Source organism: Octodon degus, unplaced genomic scaffold (genome assembly GCF_000260255.1).
Source record: "Octodon degus isolate 3935 unplaced genomic scaffold, OctDeg1.0 scaffold00016, whole genome shotgun sequence".
Classification (NCBI taxonomy): domain Eukaryota; kingdom Metazoa; phylum Chordata; class Mammalia; order Rodentia; family Octodontidae; genus Octodon; species Octodon degus.
The window spans coordinates 15,774,575-15,793,402 of record NW_004524592.1 but is presented as its reverse complement, the minus strand read 5'-3'; the positions used below and the strand labels follow the sequence as shown (position 1 = coordinate 15,793,402).

Here is an 18,828-nt window from a genome sequence, read left to right as displayed (position 1 = left end):
AGCGGGCAGGGCGGCGCGCAGAGAAGGGTGGCCCGCGGCAGGGCGCGTGCGCGCGCGGGGCCCTCGCAGGGTGCTGCGACCCCCAGCCTCTCCTCTGCCGAAAGCAGGCCAAGGTCTGGGCCCGGCCGGGCCAGGCAGTCCCGCCCCCTCGTATTCGCACCCTTGCTGGCCGCCTGGCCATCTCTCTCCCACACTTTGCCGATTTGTGAAAGTCATCCGAGGTACCTCTTTGTTTCCTCCCGCCTGGCTCCCAGACCTCTCAGTTTGCGTCGAGCGCTTGCCTTTCTTCTGCTGGAGCTAACGTTTAGGTGAATCGCCTCCTGCAGCGTGCAACGAGGCTACAACCACAACAAAAAAACAACCGCTCTGGACGCAGTGTTCTTGGCCACCAACCGAAAGATGCAGTTGAAACTTGTCAATTCCTGGGGAGGAGCCAATTCTGAAATTGTTGGGTTTGGATTTTAAAAGGTCTGTTTTTAAAGCACAATGGTTCTCCCAGAATATCCGTGGGAGATAAGGATGGAAGTAAATGAGTCGTTTAGAATGCAGAAATAAGTCAATAAGCGCTAACATTTACGTTAACCAGAATGCCAAAATTCTTTATTGAAAGAATCTTTTTTTTCGGGGCTGGGGAGATGGCTCAGTGGAATAAGTGCTTCTCTGGCGAACGCAAGGGCCTGCGTTCAATCCCCAGTTCCCTCCCCCCCCCCCAAAAAAAAAGAATCGTTTTTCGTTAGTACTGAGATGAATGGAACACTACCTGCAAAAGAATGAACTTGAGTTTCTACCTCCACAGTACACGATATGGAAGAGCTAAAGTATGAAACTCAGAGAGAGAAAATAGAAACGAATTTTCATGACTTGGCTGAAGTGATATTTTCTTAGATGTTACACCAAAGAATGAACTTGAGTTTCTACCTCCACAGTACACGATATGGAAGAACTAAAGTATGAAACTCAGGAGAAAATAGAAACGAATTTTCATGACTTGGCTGAAGTGATATTTTCTTAGATGTTACACCAAGGGAGAAGAAAGCTTTGAAAAATTGGTCTGGCCTGGTTGTGCACACCTGTAATTCCAGGACTTAAGGCTGATGTGGGAGGATCACTGAGAATTGGAGGCCAACCTAGGCTACATAGTGAGTTCAAGGCCAGCCGGAACTACATAGGGAGACACTGTCTCAAGAAAAAACAAAAAAATTGAAAAAAGACCATCAAAATTTTTAAGTTGTCTCTTTAATGTTCAAAAGATAACTTAATGAATAGGAGAAATATTTCCAAATAAAATATTTGGTAATGATCTAATATTTAGAATATAAAAGAGTGATATAACTGAACAAAAAAGATACCCCAATTTAGGTGGTGAATGAAAGCAAGAGACAGGAAAAGGAATATTGTGGGACTGTCCTGCTTCAAGGTTGTATATGATGAGATTTTTGGACTTATGTGCAAACATGAGAAGCATAGAATTCTTTATCCTATTTTTAAAATATAATCTAATTTTTAAGTGTTTTTTATCATATTATGTAGGGACTTAAAGTTCAACATATCAATACTTGATGAAAAATACCTGTTCCTTATTATGCCTAAGATGTTTGAAATGCAGTGAGATAGTGAGGTTAAGCTTGATAGCCTAAATCGTTTGATAATAGCAATAAGCTTGTCTTCTGGATGGTTAACAACCTAAGTTTGCAGACCAAAATTAGAGAAAAAGGAGGGCTACAAGGAAAGCCAACATTTTGGCCCTAGCCTTCTAAGGTCAATTAAGACTCAGGACATATGAGAACTTGTACTGTAACGTCATGTACCTCGGTAGTGTCCCAAATTTTCTGATCAAGAAGATTATGGGGCCAAAGAGGAAAGTGATCGATGACATAGAGTGTGCCTAAGGAGAGTCACATGGGGAGAAGACACTCTCTCAGGCTTTCACAGAGAGCACATTGGCCAAGCATTGGCCGTGACTCATCCACATGGCTGACACTGACAAAGGTTCTACAATCTGAGGTACAGGATCTCAGGATAAATCCTGAGGGCATTTCACTGACCTTCTCAGACCAAAAAGCTACAACTCTTGTTGCATAGGTCCTGCTTTACCTTGGTCTTAACCATCCAGTAGAAAAGTATGAAGACGAAATATAGGAAATAAAGCCATGCTGTTAAGTTGAGCTGTGGGGGACCCAGGTCAATAATTTCTGACATTGCCAGTTAAACAGAAGACCCAATGCTATTATGGGCTACTGGACTCTTTTAGAATATTTTGCTGAGTTTACACACCTATAATATTCAATAACGGAACTTTAAAAAATGGGGCATACCTATGAATGTCCATTTTGTATCTGTGTATTCAAAGTGGTTGGGATAGATATATAGTTGCATTCTCTTAATGAATAGAATGATTTGTTCTAATGGTGTTTGTAAATAGGATCACAAGTCTGCATCTTGTACAGCAATTAACCACTAAGAAGAATATATGCAGTGTATTATTTGTTGCAACTGTACTTCCGATTTGATTTGAAACTGTCTCATTGCTATCTGTTTATCAATAAAACTTTGAAAAAAAAAAAGATACCCCAATTTAAAAATGGTCTATCGGGGCCAGCCAGATAGCTCAGCATACTAAAGCGCCTGCCTAGGCAGCGCGCAGTGGCCGTTTGGATCCCCAGCATGCGGTGCCAGCCTGCCCCCAGTAGTGGCACGTGCCTGTAAATCCCAGTGCTTGGGAGGCTGCAAACAAGAGAATCACTACAACTCTGATCTATGTAGAGAGACCCTGTAGACCCTGTACTAAGTACATTAAAAATTTTTTAAAAACTGAAACTTTTCCTGTCACCTCTGGAGATGGTGATTGTCCATTAGCCTGAATAGCTCTGATGAGCCAGCCCCTTCCTGTACCACCACATATTAGACATGTAGGGTGAACAAGAAATGAGAAACAGTGCTATAAGGCACTTAACTTCAGCCTTTTCTGACTAATTCACAGTCTTAATGAAATCAGGAAAATCCATACCTTCTTGGTGACTGTTGTGGATGATACATTGTGTCACCTTGAGAAGTTTGGAAGCTTAAGTGACTCAGCAAGGGTCCTTAGTCAGTAAACATCCTGAGCCTGTGCAAGAGGAAAGCAGGAGATGGTATGGGCTGGTAGCCTGCATAAAATATAAGGGAGGCAAAGGAACTTGCCCCCACCCCACCCCCTTATTTGAGACAGTGTCTCACTATGGAGTTAGGGATGGCCTGAAGCTCACTTTGTAGCCCAGGCTAGTCTGGAACTCTCAATGATCCTCCTGCCTCAGCCTCCCAAGTGCTAGGATTACAGGTGTGGGCCACCACAACAGCCCCTGCCCCCACTTTACTTCTTGATGATTTTGCTGTCTTCTGACTTAAACTGTTGCCCTTATGCCAAGTCACACTGCCTTACAGCCAGCTGGATATAGACTGAAACCTCTACAAACTGATAAATAAGCCTTTCCTTTCTTAAATTCAGGCATCAAGTATTTTGTCTCAGCAAGGAGAGAAAAGTAACCAAGACAGATGATGACCTACTTAATCTACATTGATGCAAAACAAAAAACTGTGCCACTCTTGATTCAGTATAAGAGAGAGATATAGTTCAGTGGCACAAGTGCCTACCTGGTAAGCACAAGGTCCTGAGTTCAATTCCTGGTACCCAAAAAACAAAGAACTAGGCCAAACCTAATCATAATAAAATACTGTTTTGTTTTTGTTTGTTTAATCTCACTATGCAGTCCTGTAGCCCAGTCTAGTCTCAAATTGAGATTGTCCTGCTTCAACCTTTGAAGTTCTGGGATCACAGGAATGTGCCACCATGCCCAGCTGAACTGTATCCTTTAAAATGACTATATATAATGTGAATTCCACTTAAATAACCATCAGGGCGAAGTGGCCCATGCCTGTAATCCCAGTACTTGATAGGCTGAGACAGGAGGATTGCTATAAGTTCAAGTCCGGCTTGGGCTGCATAGTAAATTCAAAACTAGCCTGAACTATATAGCGAGACTCTATCTCAAAAAAACCTGTAAATAAATTCTAGTACCAGCATTTTCACACCAAAAGGCAAATATAAGAGCTTTTTACATGTTAATTAGAAAAATAAAAATCATGTTTTGGTCTGGATTTTTTTTTTTTTTTTTTTGTACTGGGAATTGAACTCAGGATTTTGCTCTTGCCAGGCACAGTCACCATGCTGCTGTATACCCCAGCCCTGGATTTTTAAAATTTGCCTTTCATTTCACTAATTTTTCCTTTGGATGTGTGCCATCCATACCATGCTTAGTATGAATTACAGGTATGTTCTTCATAATAACGTAGTGGTCATTGGCCACACAAATGACAGTGCTTCTGTAAGATTGTAATGGAGCTAAAAATTTCTATCCCCTAGTGACACAGTAGCTGTCCATTTTACTCAGCTTTCAATTATTGTTACAAAATACCTGAAGGGCCGGGGAGATGGCTCAGTGGAATAAGCGCTTCCATGGCAAGCGCAAGGGCCTGAGTTCAATCCCTGATTCCGAAAAAAAAAAAAATACCTGAGATAATCAAGATATAAAAGATAGATTTGGCACAGTCCTGTAATCCCAGCCTCCTGGAAGGTTAACACAGTAGGATCACAAGCTTGAACCCAGCCTGAGCAACTCAGTGAGACCTCAGGACAAAACAAAAAGGAGTCAGAGATGTAGCTCAATACAAAAGATCCTAGGTTCAATTCACAGAGTCACAAACAAACAAACTAGGAGAAAAGTTTTACATTGGCTAAGAGTTTTGTAGCTATTAGCCCACATCCATCCTGCTGGCTTGTTTGGGGGCCATGGTGAAACAGTACATCATGGTAGAGAGCGGATGAGGGAGATGTTTACCTCGTAGTACTGAGGAAGTGAAGGAAGTGGAGGGAGCTGATGTTCCACTGTTTTCTTAAAGGGTGTGCTCCTGTGACCAAGCTAAGGAACATGCTTCCAACACATTGGCCTTTGAGAGACACTTATTCAAACCCAAGCTTAGAAGCAGCCAATGCTTCCCATCTATAAATTACCAATTTTGTATTTGTCTTAGTTACGTTTCTGATTGCTGAGACAAAATGCTAAACACTGAAACTTTGTAGAGGTTTCAGTTCATAATTGGCTCACTCAAGGGCAGGGCAACATGGCAGAAGGACATTGCAGAGGAGAAATAGTTCATGGTGGGCAGAAGGTAACGAAGCAACAAGGGATGACCACATTCTTTCTGTCCCTTATATCTTATCCAGGTGCCTCAATCCTAGTGCCTTTGAGCCTAGAATTGTACCATGAATCAATCCTGACGTCACACACTCTAGATCAGCCACCTCTGAAAAAGTCCCACCTAAAACCTGCATGAAGCACAAGAATACATCTCTACACAAGCCGTAATGGTATTCTATTTCCATTTCTTTCTGCTTAAAAAGCCATGAATTCTATCCTTTTTTTTTTTTTTTTTTCGGAACCGGGGATTGAACTCATGCCTTTGCGCTTGCCAGGGAAGCGCTTATTCTACTGAGCCATCTCCCTGGCTCATGAATTCTATCCTGATCTCATGACTCTCTTATAACAGTTATGAAACACTGTTAAAAATAATATTACATTTCTACTTGCTATTGCTTTGCTCCATGATTGCTGCCTGTATAGACGCATGATCTGCTGCTGAGTAAACTTGGGCAACAACTTCACCAAATGTTCTGTCACTGAACCTCATAGTTTACAACCTCCACCAGTGACGGGGTTTTCACTGTTGCTTTCACCTACTGGCTATGTCGATGGCAGGTAGTGAAATGTACAGTTTGTTCCTTTAACTTCAAGCTGTGAACAAACTGGAAAAACTGTTCCCTCACCAAGCTTACATTCTACAGGATTTCTCTGATTCATCTGATTTTGTTGTGGAAAGGAGATGTTTGTCCTAAAATGTCCCGAGGTTTGTTTTGATCAAATATGATAAGACACTCATAGAAATGACTTTTGGGCCGGGGAGATGGCTCAGTCGCTCAGTGGAATAAACATTTCCCTAGCAAGCACAAGGGCCTGAATTCAATCCCTGGTTCCGGAAAAAAAAAAAAAAAAAAAAATTTGTGAAAGGAAGTTTTACACTTACAGTTTCCTAGGTGCAGGAGGCACAGTAGCCCACATGGGGCACTAACAGAAGGATGGAAGACCAAGTGAAAACAAAGCTTGAGCAAAATTCTTCATTGTAGTTTTCACCACAAGGAACAGGCAAAAAGCATAAGCAGCTGAACATGTTTAGGATTGGACAGTGTGAATAACTGCAAGGCCTTTGATCTCCCCGTGAGAGCCCTTGCCGTGTGATAACTAGACATGGATTGGGTCAGGGGAGACAGTAATGTCCCAGACTGCAGGACTCGTAGCTTTGCATAGTGAATTCATGCTCTCAAGTAAATCCTTTGCCATCTTTAAGAATTTGCTGACTCTGGGAAAGAGAATCTTGCCTGGCTTCTTAAGGTACCAACATGTGAAAACATCGTTGTCACAAAATTTTAAAATGCTTAATACATTGCTTCTCCCAGACCAGAAAACCATTCCATTCCCTATTTAGTCCCCTTTACTCAGATTACCCCCTTTCTCTTTAGCAGAACTCGCATCATGCCTTTGTTTTGTTTTGTTTTGTTTTGTTTTGCTTTGTTTTGTTTTTTGGTTTGTTTTTTTTTGCAGAACCATGGATTGAACTCAGGCCCTTGTGCTTACCGCGGAAGCACTTATTCCACTGAGCCATCTCCCTGGCGTCGCATCATGTTTTTTCATCACCAAATACACATTATTCACATTTAAACTGACTCACCTACTTCTCTCTCTCTCCTAAATTAAAACAAAAAAAATTTTTTTGAGACATGGAGCCCAGACTTACCTCAAACTTCCAGCAATCCTCCTGCCTCAGCCTCCCAAGTGCTGAGAGTACAGGCACGCCAAATATCCTAAATTATTGGGCTGGCCAAATAGCTCAGCAGACTAAAACGCCTGCTTAAGCAGAGCACAGCAGCAAGGTTCAACCCCCAGCCTGCCTGAAATCCCAGTGCTTGGGAGGCTGAAAACAAGAGGATCACTATGAGTCTGATCTATGTAGTGAGACCCTGTAGACCCTGTACTAAAATTTAAAAAAAAAATCCTAAATTATTTTAAAGTAAATTTGAAACTTAAAAAAAATCTCAATTTTATATATTTCAGAATGCACTGCTTAAAAAATAAAAGTTTGCTAGGTGTGGTAGTGCATACCTGTAATGTCAACATCCAGGAAGCCTGGATTGCATAACATTGCATAACAAGACCCTGTCTCAAAAAGACAAAAAAAAAAAAATTATTAAATTACCATATTAGACTGGGAATGGTGGCACACACCTGTAATCCCAGCACTTAGGAGGCTGAAAACAAAAGGATCATTACAAGTCCAATCTGTGTAGTCCCTGTACTAAATACATAATAAATAAATAAATTGCCATATTATTTCTAAGCAACTAAAAATAGAATTATTCTTCTTTTATGTGAAAATAATCACAAGACTGGGCATGGTGGTGCATGCCTATAATCCCAGCTCTTGGGAGGTTGTAAACAGGCGGATGACTACAAGTCCAATCTAGTAGTGAGACCCTGAACACCCTAAAATGCAAAAAAAAAGAAAAAGAAAAGAAAAGAAAATAATCACATATCTGTAATCCCAGCACTTGGGAGGCTGAGGCAGAAGGATCACTAGGAGTTGAAGAGCAGCTTGGGTTACATAGTGAGTTCAAGGCAAGCCTAAACTACAGAGTGAGATCCTGTCTCAAAGAAAAAACCAATCAAGCCAGATGAAGTGACACATGCCTATAAGCCCTGATATTCTGGGCTTATGGAAGAGGATATCAAATTCAATGTCAGCAATTTAGCAATACCCTGTTCAAAAAGCAATTTGTTGACAGTTATAGTGTTTAGCCAGGTGTGGTGGTGCATGCCTGTGATCCCAATACTAGGGAGGCTGAGGCAGAAAGATTGCCAAGAATTTGAGGCCAGGCTGAGTTATATAGTGATTTTAAGATCTCAAAATGAGACCAAATGAGAGAAAGAAAGAAAGAAAGAAAGAAAGAAAGAAAGAAAGAGTAAAAGTTTGTCTGTGGTAGAAAGATAATGGCCCTCCAAAGGTTACCATGTCCTGATCTGCAGACCCCATGAATATGTCACCTTGTGTGGCAAAAGAACATCACAAATACAGTCACTTAAGGGTCTTCAGATAGGGAGACTATCTTGGCTTATCTTTGTAGGCCCAATGCTATTACAAGGGTCCTTATAAGTAAAAAGAAGACAATGAAGAAGAAGAACAAAGAAAGTCCAAAACTGTGACAGGAAGCAGGGCTATGAGCCAAGGAATGTAGGGGATGGTTTCCCCTAGGCTGCTGGAACACAAAAAACTGTAGACTGGAAGGCTGCAACAACCGACTGTATTTCTTTCAGTTCCCTGGGTCAGTAAGTCCAAGACCAAGGTGCTGGCAGGGCTGGTTCTTGGCAAGGGCTCGCTTTCTGTCTTAGTTGCTTTCTTGCCATGTCCTCACATAGCAGAAAACATTCAAGCTCTGGTCTCTTTCTCTTATTACCAGGCACTATTACCAGCCTAGGAGCCCCACCCTTGTGCTAATGATCTCATATACACTTAATAACCTCCCACAGGCTCCACCTCCTAATATATCACATTAGGGATCAAGCGCTAGAGTATAGTTGGGCATTCTCTGGGTTCAATCCCCAGTAGCACATTTTTTTTTTTTTTTTAATTTTTTTTGAGACAGTTTTGCTATGCAGTTCAGGCTGGCTTTGAACTCACTTTGTAGCTTAGGCTGGCCTCAAACTTGTGGTGATCCTCCTATGTCAGCCTCCTGAGTGCTGGGATTACAGGCATGTACCACCACCCCCATTTGAAACAGAGATTTAGACATACACAAAGAAACTGGCTACAGTAGCACTGCCTATAGCATCATGGGAGATTGGGACAGGACAATAAAGCTTAGGAATGTGAAAGAAAGCACATGCAACATGGTGAATAAGACCCAGCTTCAACACACACACACACACACACACACACACACACACACACACACGAGGGGGCATTGATTGGGGGAACTATTTTCACAGAGAAAACTCAGCCAGAAAAATTACATATAGGTGAAAATAGTCTGAGGTACCCTTCTCTAATAGTATGGACACCTCACAGAGAATAGATAAATTACCCTTGGGTGTTTTGGTGGAACTAACAACTGCTGAAGATTAAAAGAAAAGGGCATGGGCTGGGCTCAGTGGAATAAGCGCTTCCCTGGCAAGTACAAGGACCTGAATTCAATCCCTGGTTCTGAAAAAAAGAAAGGAAGAAAGAAAGAAAGAAAGAAAGAAAGAAAGAAAGAAAGAAAGAAAGAAAGAAAGAAAGAAAGAAAAGGGCAGTTGGAAAAGAAAATTTACTTGCAAAGAAATTTGGTTAAAAGGCTAGTATTTTTTTTTTAATTTGTGTGTGTGTGTGTGTGTGTGTGTGTGTGTGTGTGTGTGGCCAGCTCAGCCCACCAGGGGGCGGGGCTGGCTGGCATGTGGTGCTGGGGGATTGAACCGCAGTCCCTTTGTTTTTGCTAAGCTTGTTCTAAGTAGGTGCTTTAGACCACTGAGCCATCTCACCAGCCCAAAGGTTAGTATTTTAAAAGTTTACTCACCATAACACAAAACAGAACATACTCTCCTACAAAGAAGGCTAAACTTGACTCATTTGTAGGAAAATAGGTGCAGCTGAAGACTACAATGTTAAGTAACTCATACACACAGGCTTAAATATTGCATGGTTTCTCTAATGTGAGAACCCCAATATAAAAATAAAATGCAAGGGCCAGGGATGTAGCCCAGTGGCACAAATGTGGAGATTCCTCAGAAAAGTAGGATTTGAGGTCCATTCAACCCAGCTATTCCCCTCTTGGGTATTTTCCCAGAAGAACTGAAAGCAGATATACCACAACAATAAATGAGCAGCCGTGTATAGCAGTGCAATTTGTCATAGCTAAATCTTGTGATAGCTAAAACAACCCAAATGTCCATCCACTGAGGAATCGATAAAAAAGGTGTGGTATTTTTACACAATCAAATATTACTCAGCCAGGGAGATAGCTCAGTAGAATAAACCTTTCCCTGGCAAGTGCAAGGGCCCGAGTTCAATCCCCGGTACTGAGAAAAAAAAAATTACTCAGCTGTAAAAAAGATAAACTCGAGGCTTTTATAGGTAAATGCATGCAACTAGTGATCATACTCATAAGGGAAATAAATCAGACCCACATATGGAAGCATTGTATTTTCTAGCTAGTGTAAGAACTGAAACAGTGGGCCAGGGAGGTAGCTCAGTAGAATAAGCGCTTGCCTGGCAAGTGCAGGGTCCTGAGTTCAATCCCAGGTACCGCAAAAAAAAAAAAAAAAGAACTGAAACAGCAAATAAAATCTGAAAGGTACAATAGGTACTGTGAGAGGGAAAGAATCTATTCAAAGGGAAGGAAAAATGGGATGAGGAAAAAGACAGGAGAGGGAGGGAAGGTAGAGAAATACATATTTATGGATGTATGCAGGATGACTTGGATAATTGTACTGCTGCTTTCTGCTGGTCTACAGAGGGGAGCAGTCGATGCTTACATTTTTTTTTGGGGGGGGTCCATTTTGAACTCTTAGGGGCCGGCCAAACAGCTTAGCAGATTAAAGCACCTGCAAACAGGCACAGGGGCCGGGGATCAATCCCCAGATCTGCTGTGACAAGCCCCACCCCCGGGGCACGCTGAGACTGGACATGGTGGCACATGCCTGTAATACCAGCTCTTGTGAGGCTGTAAACAGATCACTATGAGTCCAAGACCCTGAACACCCTGTATACCCGTCCCTAAAATACACACACAAAAAAATTCTTATAACTTTATTTTTAATTACAATTTTGCATGTTTATATCTGGTAATCTGAACAACTAATTTGAAGATAATATTATGCAATACAGGAACTATTGTTGAATTCCTATTGGCTTGGTGAAGTACTGTATTGTATCTAATTTATTTATTTACTATTTTATATTCTCTTTAGATAACAAAGCAAAAGGCAGTCACCACTGAGCTCTTGGGCACTGTAATCTTGTTACAGTTGAATGGACCAAAAGTAGTCTAGGTTCTTGTGCACAAGAAGGAAAGTCCAGGCCTGGTGGTGCATACCTGTAATCTCAGCACTCTGCAGGCTGAAGCAGAAAGATCGTTGGGAATTTGAGACCAGCTTAGGCTAACAAGTGGATTCAAGGCCAGTCTCCTGGTAAGCAGCTTTTGTTTATTCAAGATCACAGGACAGTAGTAGCAGGAATAGGCAGAAGGGTAAATGGAAAAAGAAAGAGGAACAGGAACAGGAACTGATGAAGAGGAATTCAGAGTGAGCTTCCACATAACTCAGGCTTCCAGTATTTAAAGGGTCAGACACCTCTAAAGTTGCAGGGTTCTCACACAGAAGACAGGACACCAACTCTTGTTTCCAGGATGTAGTTTTATTCCTATCTGCAGGGGCCCAGTGGATCCATACCCCAAGGCTGAGCACCCCACATGGTGGGGTCTTGCCCTTTAAAGACTTCTAGGGTCTTTGTCTTCTTTATATGGTAACACACTAATAAACTACAACCTACGTTACAGAGCCACGCCAGAACTACACAGGGGTATATAGGAACTAGTGCCGTGTCTACTTCCTTTACTGTAAGAAGTTCCACATTCCTTAAAGGTCCAGATTCTGTTTTGTTGTTGTTGTTTTTTGTTTTAGTTTTTTGAGACAAGGTCTCACCTTATATTCCAGGCTGGCCTCCAATTTGCAGTGATCCTCCTGCCTCAGCTTCCCTAGTGCTAGGATTATGGGTTTGTGAGAAGTACATTCTTTAAGGGGAAGCTCTGCCCTTGCTTTAGGTGCTTGCTTTTGTGGTCATTTCTGACTCCAGGTGTCCCCTTTTTGTCTCTCACTGGTGTTGGAACTAATGATCTGTCACCTTGGGCTTGACAACCTCCTAAATTTAAACATGGATAATCACCAGAGCAGTGCTGTGCCCCCACACTTGAATGAAGGGAAAGGAGTGTGGCTTGCTCAACTCCTTCATTCTGTCTCACTCCTTCAGAGGGGGCTGCTCTCTCCCTGTACAGTGTATATCTTTTCCTTTTTTCCCCCCTCCATTCAGGCTATATTTCTTGCCCCAGTGAAATAATATAAATATTAAAAACACAAATATTGTGTGACATATAATACAGGAAAGCGCTTATTCCACTGAACCATCTTCCCGGCCTATGTGTGACATATACAAAAGAGCAAAAAACTGGAGGTGTATGTGTAATAGAAAAACCTCAGGATGCTCAGTCTTCATTACATTTGCAGAGAGATCATGTGGCTTTGGCCTTGGCCATGGGCTCTGTCTCCTGTTCATACTCTATCTCCACATAGGCTCGTTTTCTGCACAAAGCTCCTTTCAGGGGTGTTTTCCCTTTGTGTTTCGAGTTAGCCTGTTCTTCACTGGATGACTGATCTTCATCATCACTGGCCTCCAGTTTATCCATGTCCTCAAGATCACTTAGTTCACTCTCATCCACTTCATCATCTTCCACGAACTCTTTTTCTCCCACATCTTCATCCTCCTCCTCATCATCTTTCTCCTCGACTTCTGAAGAATCACTTTCTGCTTCCTGCTGTTCCAGAGCCTTGTCGAAGGCATGAATGGGGAGGTTGTAGATGTCACCATACATATCTTGTTTCAGTCTCTCCAGCAATTCCTTGTCAATGGCATTGTCCAGCTGAGCAGCTATTAATGCCTTTTCCTCTCTTCTTTTCTCCCTACGTTCCACCTTCTTACTCAAAGAAACAAGTTTCCTCTGTCGCTTTAGTGTTATTTTTCTAATTCAAATTAGGTACTGGGTTATCTTGGTGAATCTCTGCTTACATTTGTGTCGAATGAAGCGGGGCCAGTAAATCAGATTTTCATCTATGTGCTCCAGTGCTTTTTCATAGTTTTTACTAAGCCGGACCCATTCCCAGAGACGCCTAGGAAAAGCTGCTCGTTCTATAACCTTCATGTACAAGTAGCACTGCCCTTTTTCTTTTTTAACAGTGGCATACTGACTATTTGCTAGGGGACAAGATGACCGATTACACAGTCCAGTCAGGCCATATTCATTTCTGCAAAAGCCTTGAGTCTTTGTTATCATCTGATTGCATGGTGTCAACCACTCAGCACCCCTTTTCCTATTTTTAATTGGCCAATGCAGAGCATGTTTCTCTTCCTACCTCTAATAAACATAAACTCATTCTATCTTTTGCCCTTGCTTTGTCCAATTTTTCACTACTATGTCTTTAGTGGTTACAAGAATGCCTAGCACAACCCGATGTGATGGTGCACACTCGTAATCCCAGCACTCAGGAGGCTGAAGCAGGGATCACTGCAAGTTCAAGACCAGCCTGGACTACAGACTTAGCTCAAGGCCAGCCTACACTGTGCAGCAAGACCCTGACTCAAAAAGACAAACAAACAAACACACACAAACACATACACACACTTAAAAAAAAAAAAGCCTTGAGCAGAATAGACACTCAAGTATTAGTTTAATGGGTTAAAGAGGTTTGCTAACCAGATTATCCATCTCCTGTTACTAGGCAAATGGAAGTCCTCTGACCATATCTGATTTCCAAAGCATGTGAAGCCTGTACTAGCCCTCTGAAATAACTTAAATCTATCACTCATTTATTCTACCCACTGATTTATTCACTCGTTGGTCATATCCCTAAATGTGCCAGACACTACAGATACTATCCTAGTCCTAGAGATTCAGGGATAAATTTTGATGGGGATGATATTCTAGTTGAAACAAGGGACAGAGTTGAGATGTACAAAGAGGAGAGAATAAGCATATTTTTACCACTGTCATTTCATATTAGGTGTGAGGGGCAATTCTGGGCATTGAACCTAGCTAGGGCTTAAGCAAGTTTATGAGCTATGTCCCCAACCCAGGCATATAAATATGTCTTTGTATCTGTAGTTTCCCATATTCTCCTTACATTTCTCTGTATTGTCTCCCCTTGACCTAGTACTTAGTTTAATAAAATATTAAAACTCTTACTTTTCCCTTGCAACAGGGAATTTCTAGGCAATTACTGTATCTGGCCAAGATCCAAATCCAAAATCAGAATCAGCTCTAAAACAGTATATTGGGGTAATTATGCAAATACCAATGTGCAAGGACAAATCCTAGGAGACGCCTTGTGAAGAGTTATTTTTTGTTTGTTTTTTGAGACAAGGTCTGGCTCTGTATTGTACTGTATTGTCTTTTTGAGATGGGGGTCTCACTATACAGTTTAGGCTGGCCTTGAACTCACTTTTTTTTTAATTTAATTTTATTTATTTATTTATTTATTTATGTGTGTGTGTGTGTCTGTGTGTGTGTGTGTGCGCGCACTTGCGCGTGTGTGTGCTTGTGTGGCCAGCTCAGCCCCCCAGGGGGCGCGGCTGGCTGGCATGTGGTGCTGGGGGATTGAACCGTGGTCACCTGTGCTTTGCTAAGCTTGTTCCAAATAGGTGCTTTAGATCACTGAGCCATCTCACCAGCCCCTTGAGCTCACTTTGTAGCCCAGGATAGTCTGGAACTCCAGCAATCCTCCTGCTTCAGCCTTCTGAGTGCTGAGATTACAAGCATATGCCACTATACCTGGCTTGGATATGTAGTTTATTTATTTATTTATTTTTGGCAGAACCGGGGCTTGAACTCAGGCCCTTGTACTTGCCAGGCAAGTGCTTATTCTACTGAGCTATCTCCCCGACCCCAAAGTGATTTATTTTAGAAAATGATAGGGCCAGCAAGATAGCTCAGTAGACTAAGCGCCTGCTTCGGCAAGCACAGAGACTGGGGTTTCATCCCTGGCACCACATGCCACACCAGCCCCACCCCTGGATGTCCCCACGCTGAGCGAGCTGAGCCTGTAACTGAGTCTGGGCATGGTGGCGCACGCCTCTAATCCCAGCATTAGGACTCTTAAAAACAGGAGGATCACTAGAGTCCAAGCTGTGTAGTGAGACCCTGAACAAAATACATAAAAAGAAAATGATGTAAAATGTCAGATGAAAGGAAAAGAATTTTACTTCCTACAAATATTCATTAAATTTTTTTCATTTTTTTGAGACAGGGTTTTGCTATGCAGTACAGGCTGGCCTTGAGCTCACTTTGTAGCTCAGGTTAGTCTCAAACTTGCAGTGATCCTCATGCCTCAGTCTCCTGAATGCTAGAATTATAGACGTCCCCCACCAACCTCAGCCACTTATTAAAATCTTAAGACTTACTTAATGGGATCCTATTTCTTTTTTACTGATTTTATAAATATTATTTATTACTTTAGGGTGCAGCTTTTGTTTTTAATTTTTATTAGTCCGTATTTGTAATATACAATGATTACAATCATTGTGGGAGTTGATAAATGTATTCTTTTAACTTCTTGAAATCCTATTTAATGTCTAGCACAACATTATGCTCTACAGGGATACAAGTACTATAAGATAGTTTCCATTCTCTAGCAGACTGCACTTTCATTAAGCAGACTAGACAGGAGGAAAATGTTGTGAAGTTGGACAAGTATGTGCATGCCTATAGTCCCAACTACATGGGAGGCTGAGGCAGGATTGCAAGCTCAAAGGCAAACCTGAGCAATTTAGTAAGATGCTGTCTCAAAATTTTAAAAGTAACAGCAATGTATCTCAGTGGTAGTGTCTCTGAGTTTGATTCCCCATACTGAAAAAAAAGTGAACTGGGTGTGGGCATGCCTATAATCCCAGCATTGGGAAGCTGAACCTGGAGGATCACAAATGTGAAGTAGCCTGGGCTCCACAGTGAGTTAGAACCAAGTTTGAACTACATAGCAAGATTCTCTCTAAACAAAGTAAAACAAATGAAAGACTCAAACTGTAAAGATAAATAACACACTAAAGAGACAATACTTCCATCTCATCTACATTCCCCTTCTAATCAATCCAGCTTAGTTTCTCATCTCTTTGACTACTTGGAATTATAGCAATGTTTATAACCAAGCACAGTAGTCTACACCCTAAAATCCCCATCCTTTGATCCTATGCATGCATGTGTAGATACATGGGGAATGGAGGTGGGGTAGGGGGTTGTGCTGGGATGGAACCAAGGATCTTTACTTTGAGCTACATTCTCAATCCTACATTGATTGATGGGTTGTTTTTTTTGAGACAGAGTCTCCCTATCTGGTCCAGGCTGGACTTGAACTCAGGTTGACTCTCCTGCCTCAGCCTCTTGAGTGCTGGAACAACAGGGCTCCTACTGTGCCCCAGCATCTCAGGGGTTCTTCAAGGTCAAGGTTAAAATGCAGGAAGTAAGACAGAATTGGGATGGGATCCAAGTGGACAACAAGGGAATTTGGCAGGGGCCCTATGTGGGAGAGGGGAAGAGGGTTAGTGACAGGGTGTCTGTGTTGGTTCCTCCAAGGTGCCATGGTGGAGCTCTGAGCAGTGGCTGCTGAGCTGGGGTCTGGGGCTTGCAGAGCCAGGGTGGCATCCAGATCCCGGGGCTCTAGGGCTTCTCTCTGGGGACATCAGCAGGCTCAGCAGCGAGGGAGGGGATGCAGTGGGACGAGGTGAGGGCAAGGTCACTGAGGCCACTGACCAGCACGGGAAGGGACAGCCAGGACCTGAACCTGGCACAACTACTGGACAATAATGTCCCTGTGCCTGTTGGCTGCCTGCACACACTTGGGCCTGGACTTTGATGTTGAAGGCCCTGCCTGCATCCAGCTCTGCTGGGATTTGATGGCAGGATGGGGGTTGGAGGAGGTAAGGGCTCCTCCACCATGCTCCCAGGGGCACAAGATCTAAACTCATAGGCTGAAGTTATTTTAAGAAAGCACAAACCGGAGGGCTTACGTGTATTTGAAAGAATTCTGTGCTAAGAATCAATCTGGCCAGAGAGAAGACCGCAGTGCTCACCGACGACAGATGACAGTCGTGGTGTCATTTTGAGGCGTTTCCTGGAAGGCAAGGCTAGCAAACAGGCAGTCTGACGGCAGCACCAAACATTTTCCAAAATTAACAGACACAAAAACAGGTCGTTTATCTCAATGTGAAACATGCCACTCACGGTGGAGGAAGGGTTTAAAAGTAGCGCGCGAACTTTTTGCTCTGTAGCGCTACGCCAAAAAGCGTTTTCAGTCCTGAAACCACTCGCTACCTTCTCGCGATCCGCCCCACCCCTCCTACAAAGCGGGAATAGCCCGGAAGTGACTTCCGCTACGCGCCAGTCTTCCGCCGGAAGTGACGTCGGCGCGTGGCTTCCTTGGAGAAGGTGAAGCGCGCTACGGCGTTGTGCATGTGCTGGGCTCCGAATGCCTACGGCAGCGTGATCAGATTCTCTGTGGAAAGTGTGTTCGTTTGTCCCATCGGCCGAGACCTTAGCGGCCCTTTGGTGGCTGCAGACGTGCCCTTTGTGTACTGGTGTAGGAGCTTGTGGCGGGCCGCGCGGCCCCTGACGCGGCCTCACCATGTTGGTGCTTTTTGAGACGTCCGTTGGCTACGCCATCTTTAAGGTAAGTGGGAGACTGAGCAGTTGGAGGGAGAAAGCTCGGGCTTGGACAGGCGAGGGGCGGGATGACTTCAGGAGAGGACGGAAGTATTCTGAATCGGGTAGTGCTTTTTAAGTTCCCGGCCTCTGGGACGCAGTGGAAGGCTGTAGGGCCCGCGTTTTGGTGAACACGTGGCCCGCCGTTTGGGGCTGTTTTACCCTTAGAGGGTTTGGTCCAGTAGAAGAGACACACAGGGGCTGTGTTTTTTTGCAGACTGTGACAAAATTCGGATTTTGTTCTGGGTGCTTTGAGGAGTGATCGAAAGCTTTCAAGCAGAGGATTAAGTTACCCGATTTATTTGCCACGCAGCCACCCCTCGCTCCCATACCGGGGGTTGAACCCCGTACTCTGGTCCTTCACAAAACTGAACTACGTCCCAGCCCACTTTGCATTTATTTGAGAGTCTTGCTTCTTTACCGAGGCTGGACTAGAACTTCGAATTCTACGTCAGCCTCCCAAACTACTAGGGTTACAGATATGCGTCACTATGCCAAGTGTAATTTGTCTTTTAATAAGATTTTGTTTCAAGGGCCGGGGAGATGGCTCAGTAGAATAAGCGCCTCCCAGGCAAGCGCCAGGGCCTGAGTTCAATCCTCGGTTCCGAAAACAAAACAAAACAAAAAACAACAACCTTTGTTTCAAGCTAGATTATAGGGAGGCAAGAAAGGAAGCGATGATATTTGGGCAAGATAGAGTTGTTTAGATTAAGATCAGTGCGGCAGAAAAATATTGCGGTTTTTTTTTTTTTTTTTTTTTTTTTACCGGGGATTGAACTCAGACCCTTGCACTTGCCACGCAAGCGCCTATTCTACTGAGCTGCCTCCCGGCCCCAAAAACATTTATGCTTGAGAACGCATTGAGGAGTTTTCCAGTTAGATTTACATCAAGAAGTATGTTATATACAATCCAGTGTGTATAGCTCATGCACATAATTGTATGGTGATTATTATTATTTTTTAAAATTTTTACTATTTTTTTTTTTTACGGTACTGGGGATTGAATTTAGGACCCTACGCATAAGCGCTTATTTTACTGAGCTCCTTTATATGGTGATTTTTATTTTTTTTATAATTTTTTTTTATTTGAGAGAGACAGAGAGAGCGAGCGTGTGGTGTGTGTGTGTGGCCAGCTCAGCCCACCAGGGGGCGGGGCTGGCTGGCATGTGGTGCTGGGGGATTGAACCGCGGTC

The 18,828-nt window shown here is 43.0% G+C and overlaps 1 protein-coding gene and 1 pseudogene across 1 annotated transcript in view; one reads left to right on the top strand and one right to left on the bottom strand.

Annotated features, from left to right (window-relative positions):
- Nucleotides 1–12,387: 12,387 nt before the first annotated feature.
- LOC101564262 lies at nucleotides 12,388–13,222 on the bottom strand (annotated as a pseudogene).
- Nucleotides 13,223–17,334: 4,112 nt separating this feature from the next.
- Nucleotides 17,335–18,828, top strand: part of Nop58 (NOP58 ribonucleoprotein) — a 37,766-nt gene continuing 36,272 nt past the window's right edge. Inside the window, exon 1 of the mRNA XM_004626740.2 lies at nucleotides 17,335–17,603. Within this exon, the coding sequence (XP_004626797.1) occupies nucleotides 17,559–17,603 (45 nt within the window). The 5' untranslated portion in view covers nucleotides 17,335–17,558. The remainder of the gene's footprint in view (nucleotides 17,604–18,828) is intronic.